This window comes from Gastrolobium bilobum, unplaced genomic scaffold (assembly GCF_033153095.1).
Source record: "Gastrolobium bilobum isolate Gb01-03AN ecotype WA unplaced genomic scaffold, APGP_CSIRO_Gbil_v1 utg60548, whole genome shotgun sequence".
In the NCBI taxonomy this organism is placed as follows: Eukaryota; Viridiplantae; Streptophyta; class Magnoliopsida; order Fabales; family Fabaceae; genus Gastrolobium; species Gastrolobium bilobum.
The window spans coordinates 1-7460 of record NW_026896152.1 but is presented as its reverse complement, the minus strand read 5'-3'; the positions used below and the strand labels follow the sequence as shown (position 1 = coordinate 7460).

Below are 7460 nucleotides of genomic sequence, written 5' to 3'. Positions count from 1 at the left end.
ACATTGAAACAAAGTTCACAAATGAACATAAGACCACCTCAAGTAACGTATCTGTTCTTTTACTTTTAAATTTTTTTTTGTTATTTTTCTTATTATTATTTACTTTCATCCTAATAATTTATTAACCTTTTTAGTTTTCAACATCATAAAAGGGGTACCTATCCTTAGAGGTGGCAAAGCAGGCTGTCCGCCCCGCCCCAGTCCGCCAAAAGCTCGTCAAAAAATGAGTTGGCTCGTCCCGTCCTGTCATCGAAAATGGACTAGATATCTCAACCTGCCAAGTCCGTGACATTTTACACTAAAAATTAAAAAAAAAAAATATTCAACCCAGGCAAGCTGGCAGACTTGGCGGGCAGCGAGTCTGAGAAACTCAGCCGCCCCATCTCATTTAACGAGCGGAACAGGCCGACTCAACGGACTGAGCGGATTTTGCCAGCTCTACGTATCCTAGTCCATGAATAGAAAGCTGCTCATGACCTTGATTTTTTGTTGTCTTTGTATTAAAAAATAAATAAAAATAAAACCTAAAAGTCTAATCCTATAAACTATTAGCATGGCTATAAAAAAGAACTCGAAATCAGCAAGTACAACTTGCCATTAATACCCATTATTAAATGAATTTAAAACAAAAGATAGTTATAAAGAACGGAAAAGAAAACTCACAGAGAAAGGAATACCCTTTACACAAGCGAAGGAGAAGAAATGCATACGAATGGAAAAAGCTCATAGACTTGTGAGACATGAGAGAAGTCGTGGGACACTCAAGGCTAATTCCTAGTCACTGCCACGGCTTGGTGGCATGCTGGTCGATATGCAAATGCAAGGTTGGCTTGAGTTGCAATGGAGGTGAGCCTGTGGTGTGATGGTCAGTACTGGTCAGTGTTTGATGGCTTTGAAAGTTGTTAGTTATGGGTTTATGGATTTATTTGTGGAGAACAACGATTTTGGATTTGAAGGATCTTTATGTTCAAACATGTTTAGGATTTCTCTCTATTTTCTCTCCTTTGTATTTGAGATTTTTTTTTTGTAAACCCGAAGCTAAAGAAAAAAAAGGGATCCATTATGTTTTGCATTTCTGGTTTTTATAGATGACGAATAGGAAGAGATTTCCTGATGTTATATGGTGGGTAATAGATAAAAGGGTATTCTTTTTTTTTTTTGGAGGTATAAAAGGGTATTCTTTGATGTATTGGAGGGGTACCATATTCAAACCATATGAACATCTCTTGGGGGATAGTGACCAAAATGTCACGCTTTGGCAAAAAAATTATCACAATGTCACGCGAACAGTAAAATTTCTCAAACTGACACGCGGTATAATTCGGTACACAGTGTAGCGAATTATGTATGCAAGTAATTCGCTACACAATGTAGCGAAATATGCCACGTGACAGTTTGAGAAATTTTACTGTTCGCGTGACATTCTGGTGATTTTTTTGGAAAAGTGTGACAAAATGATCAGTGTTCCCATCCAGCCTCTTATTTTTGGTTTCTGTTTTTTTTTTTTTTTGTTCCCACACGTAAATATGGTTCCTTGCAACAGTACCCAACCTCCGTTGCAGAAGTTACATGAGTGATGGGATTTTTATTTTATTTTTTTATTTTAAATTTATACCTCTGGACAAAATATGTTGTCTACACATAGGTATGACCATATTGCAATAGAATGTAGAACTTATATGAATGACAAAAATAAAGAGACTCTAACGGTTCAAAGATTTAATTTGATGCCTAGAAGTAGAAAGAAACAACTTTCCGTTTAAATTCTATTGCAGCGATGTAATCTACAAAGCTATTGGCGAAGAAAAACAACTTTTATCAATTCTACTCTCTCATTACACTGCAAGAAAACTTCAATTATATATGCATGAATGTTACAATGGGGAATTTTGAGGGATTAGTCTCATACTTGTGGGGGTGCTGATTCAAAAAAATACAATTAATAATTAGAATTTAAAAACTATAAATTAAAATAGAAATATTGTTTAAAAATATATCAAAATATGCGTAATTAATGCAAAGAATTCGAATTTAAATAAAAAAATGACATATATAATTTTCTAAAAGACAGTAAATTTAAAAGGAAATAATTTACTTTTAAAATAATAAAATCGAATTTAATATTTCATAATGAATAAGCCTTGCTCTCAATAAACATTTTTCTCCTAAGGAGATGGTCCGCCCAAAATTCTTCTTGTTTTGATCCTCTTTATTTTTAAAGCATGCGTAACGACATTATGTGATTGATGGATAGGGTAAAAAATAAAAAATAAAAAATAATCTGTTTTTAAATTAAATATTTTTCAGCTTAAAATTTGTCGATGCATATATAATAAAATAATTTGTGAGTTTGGAAATCTTAAATTTCATTCATTTAAGTAAACGAGTTTATTTTATAGTGCATCCATGCGGAAAACCGCACTGATGCTACGCTAGTCATATATTAAATACTTCACATTTAGAATCATATTTCAGACGACACGTGCATATAATAAATTTTGTTAGCCAGAAGCAATTGTATTTGAAGTTTCCATCTTCTCTTCATGTTCTTAATTTTGTTCTTTTAATAAATAACTAAACAAAATATATCTCTTTATTATTTTGCAATATAAGACAAAATAATGCAATTCCAAAGGTTGGATTGTACAAAGAACATACATTTAAAATTTGAAGGACTTAAATTTTCTCGCATGATGGTTTTCATGTCAATCATTTTCCTTCAATTTATATGGTGATCTTCCTTTCCAGTGTTATTATTCATTGTTGCTGCCTGCTAATTAGGGGTATAAATGAGTCAGGTTAGGCTTTCCTGGCTTAAGCCTACGTAAAAAAATATTCAGCCTATCTGCCTATTGGCCTATTAAAGGCTTTGTTTATAGGCCAGACCTGGCTTATTTTACAAAAGGGAAAAGTTCACCAATGCCTCTGTGATTTTTTTCTTATCACATATGCCTCTGTGGTTTGTAAAAAGGTATGTTTTTTTATCGCATATGCCCCTGTGGTTTTTTATTTTTTACAAAGCACACGAGTATATGTGATAAAAAAAAACCACAGGGACATAGATGATTTTGAAGCAAACCACATGGCATTGGTGAACTTTTCCCTTTTAAAAAATAGAAAGTCTGATATAGCCTACAGGCCTTGTAGGCCTCCCACCGTAGATACTAAGCAAAAAAAATAATTATGTAGTATATAGAGTAAAGAAAGTTTCATTCATGCATGCACTAATACTTCTCATAAGAAATAAAAAATGTTAAATAAGAAAGAGTCAACATAATACCCCAGCTCTAGAATGTATATCAGGGAGGAATTAGAGTCAAAGAAATGAGAAAAATCAAGAAAGAAATACAATTATTGGGTCAGCCAAAGACGAAACTTAGAGACGAGAGTGAAAAATCACCTAGAAGCAGCGGTGCTCAAAAGAAATTAGGGTTGATACTTTGCCACCTAGAATAAATATATTATATTATTTAAAAAAATTTAAATAGGCCAGCCTACGAGGCTTTAGGCCAGGCTTGACAAAGATGGTCTATGGCTTATTTGTTAAAAGACTTTCTTATAAACCTTAGCCTATACTATTTTGCAGAAAGGCCAGGTCAGACCAGGCTCAACGTAGGTCGGGCTGTAGGTCAGGCTAAGGCTAGTCAGGCCCATTTACACCCTTACTGGCTACTCCTAATGTTTTGGGAGGAATTCTTCCTGCAGCTAGACCAATAGTCAGCAACCAGCTTAGAGAATGAAGAATTGGTTTCCATTAGCTTTGAAGGCTCATCATATTCCAACATTTTCCCTTTATTCACCGGCCAAAAAAAAATGAGGAAAGACACAGAATTAGACAAAGAAGTAGTGTATTTGACAAAAAGGAAAAAATTGAAAAGAAGAAGTAATTAACATACCATAAGACAGGACCATGACCATGTCACTATCTATTACAGTTGGAACTCTATGAGCCACGGTTATAACTGTGCATTGTGCAAATTCTTGTCTAATTATTCTTTGTAGAATAGCATCTGTGGCAGAGTCAATGGAGGCAGTAGCTTCATCCAGAACAAGAATTCTGTTCCTCTTAAGTAGTACTCTTCCAAGACAAAACAGTTGGCGTTGTCCCAAGCTCCAATTTCCACCTTCATCACTCACTGTAATTAAAACTAGTCAGAACTAAACTTCAATAGCTAATTTGTTCCAAAATCTTGATATTGAAATAGCTAATTTTGTATTTAGGTTCAATAGCCAGAAGTTACTGCTATATCAGATTTGTTGCGTAAAGTTTGTGAAGTTAGCTCACCTGAAGAGTCCAAGAGACTTGGTAGACTGCTAATTGTTTCCTTAAGCTGACATTTCTCTAAAGCCTGTATACAAATATTGAATCTAATCAAAACTTTGCATATTGAAAAACTCATGTAGAAGAAAATGGTATTCAAATGTAACATAATTTTCAATTGGGGGGCTAGTTCATTCACCTTCCATATTTCATCATCTGAGTACAGGCCTAGAGGGTCCAAGTTGGTTCTAATGCTGCCCTTGAAAAGAGTTGGTTCTTGAGGTATGATGCTTAGATTTGTTCTCAAATCCTTCAACCCCATTGAGCCTATGTTAATCCCATCTATAAGAATATCACCTCTTGCAGGCTCAACTAAGCGAAACAAAGCACTTATAAGGGTACTTTTTCCACTTCCAGTCCTTCCTACAACTCCCACTCTACTCCCTTCTTTGAATGTACAAGTGATACCCTTAAGAACTAATGGAGCATTTGGACGATATCTAATCTGAAAACATGTAGAAAAACAGTTATCAGACTAATTTTTCTGTCCAATTTGTCAGAAATAAAAAAAGTTGAGGTGAAAAAAAGACAAAGATGTAACTTTACCTCTAAGGCTTGAAGATCAATCCTACCCTTAGAAGGCCATGAAGATGGAGGCCTTTTATCCTCCACAATGGCAGGTGGCTCGGCTGGTATGTTAATGAATTGTTTGATTCTTTCAACTGAGATAATATAGTTTGAGAAGTTGCAAAACCATCTAGTCCAAAATACTTGGGATGCTGTCAATGTGAAAGCATAAGAAAGAGAAAGTCCTACAAGGCCTGCACAGACAAGGAGAATTGCCAAGAACTATTAGCATGAACAAAAGCTTTGCCATGGTAACCTTTTATGTAATATTACCTGGGGACACGTATCCCTGAGGGAGTAGAATAATTAACAAAGCTGCAGTGAAGACTGTCAAATTTTGAAGTACTTCAATTCTTAAAATTAACCATTCCATGGTCACATTAGAATGAAAGAACAGTGCTGCATCTGTGTCCACCAGCTTTAGGTAATTTTTGAAAAATCTGTCCACCATGTTGAATGCTCTTACAGTAACCACTCCAAGTGATGTCTCAGCTGCAAAATTCATGACTGGAGCTTTTGTGGTTCCATTGATCCTTATTAGTTCCCTTGCAGAGGCTTGATAATATCCCTTTTAGAGAAAAATAAGAGAGAGAGGGAGAGAGACTAAGAACTTGCTAGCTCCATGATCTAAGCAGGGATGGAGAATGGAAAATCAAGAAAAATCAGAAAGTGGACAAACCTGAATATATTTTGATGCAATCATTGCAGGAACAGCAACAATGAGAACTTGCCATGTGACTGAAACCATTACACAAATTGTCACCAGAATTTCAATTGCCACAGACAATACAAAAGTCATGGAATAAGGTATATCAAAGTCCAAAATACTCAAATCTGAAGAAGCCTGCAAGAGAGGAAAAAATTGACATAAATATGGGGGATGATTAAATAGTAATGAATATGAGAAGGAAATTATATAGGTTCTTTTATTTTTTTTCCCAGTGGGAGTGAAGAAATCTTACTCGGGTTAAAATCCTCCCTATAGGGGTTGAGTCAAAGAACAACATAGGAGCCTTAAAGATAGCTGTAGTGAAACTAGAGAAGAAGGTTGTAGAAGCCTTTAATCCAAGAAGTGCAGTCAGGTAAGACCTTAGATATACAAAAGCAGCACCAACAAATGAAATTAAAGAGTAAACTCCAATCAAGGTGCCACTAGTTATTTTTGGAATTTCAATGGCTATAGCAAGCCAATATGTTGATGCAGTCTGCAAAGCAACAAAAGCAGATTGTCCTAACATGACCAAACACAGCATGAATAACCCCCTGGAAAAGGAAATATAATCCCAGAATGGCTTCCATCCAACGTTACCAATCACTTTTTCTTCTTCTTGTGTAAGCTGCACCCCAAGTTGACCCTTGGTAGAGATCTCACCCTCACTTTGATTTTTAGTGAGATGAAAACCATGAGACTCCTGTGGATGAGCCACAACCTCATTTTCAGATCCTCCTTTGTTTTCATTATTTTGATCCATCTCTGAAATTGTCTCTTTGTGGGCACTCACAAGTTGTTCAAAGGCTGTCCCAGCTGTCAGGAGATCCTCATAACTACCTGATTGAATAACTTTTCCACCCTCCATTACCTAGAATTTGAGTTATAATATTTCATATTAATTATGTTCTAATGTAATATATGTGTATATATTCGGCATCCAAATGAGATACTTTACCAGGATTTTATCAACTTCTGAGAGGAACTCCACTTGATGAGTCACTAGAATAACTGTTTTCTCTCTTAGAGCCGTCATGACACAGTCCTGTAAGTAGGTAAATGTAAGAAGTTTGATTCACTGGAGTGAAGCTATGAGGGTAACAGTTTTATCAAAATTTAAGAATCTAAAAGTGATATCTTCTTACATTGAACAGAATAGCAGCAGTATGCGCATCAACTGCACTGAAAGGGTCATCAAGAAGATAGATATCAGCATCATTGTAGACTGCTCGAGCTAGTTGAATCCTTTGCTTTTGTCCTCCACTCATGTTAATCCCTCGCTGACCTATTTCTGTGAGATCACCATGGCTAAAATCATGAATATCCTTATCCAAGGCACAGACTTTAATGGCATTCTCATATCTTGTTTTGTCCATTGGCTTGCCAAAGAGTATATTATCTTGAACCGTTCCACTTTGTATCCAAGAAGATTGAGAAACATAGGCTAGAGTGCCACCTACATTAACCTGCAAAAAAGGGTGTAAGATACTAAGATTATAACATGATAATTGGTTCTTTACATTAAAGAACCAATTCGACCCAAAAGCTTAAGCTGTTGGGTGAGGTTACATTAATGGTTTTATATATCTCAACAATGATAAAAAAGAAAAAGAAAAAACTAAACATGTTCGGATAATAACTCAACTGTTCCTGAAGTCTTGGGAATCTCTCCAAGTATTGCATACAAAAGAGATGATTTGCCAGCTCCAACTGGTCCACAAACTGCTGTTTTCTGTCCCCATTTGATTTCTAAATTCACATTTCTTAAAGTTGGTGACACTGATTCCTGATCCCAAATGAAGTTGCCAGCTTGAATTTCCACAGCATTAACTGAACATTGCTTTATATTCCTTCCATTTTCAT

The 7460-nt window shown here is 35.5% G+C and overlaps 1 protein-coding gene across 1 annotated transcript; it reads right to left on the bottom strand.

The window, feature by feature from the left end:
- Positions 1 to 3272: 3272 nt before the first annotated feature.
- Positions 3273 to 7453, bottom strand: LOC133298036 (ABC transporter C family member 8-like). Its single transcript, XM_061497275.1, has 11 exons — positions 7243 to 7453; positions 6743 to 7063; positions 6556 to 6642; positions 5851 to 6468; positions 5568 to 5732; positions 5162 to 5456; positions 4868 to 5082; positions 4461 to 4766; positions 4286 to 4349; positions 3897 to 4136; positions 3273 to 3790 (listed from the first exon to the last, which is right to left on the bottom strand). The coding sequence occupies exons 2-11, from the start codon at positions 6971 to 6973 to the stop codon at positions 3663 to 3665; spliced, it is 2349 nt and encodes a 782-aa protein (XP_061353259.1). The 5' UTR covers positions 6974 to 7063; positions 7243 to 7453; the 3' UTR covers positions 3273 to 3662.
- Between the last annotated feature and the right edge of the window lie 7 nt (positions 7454 to 7460).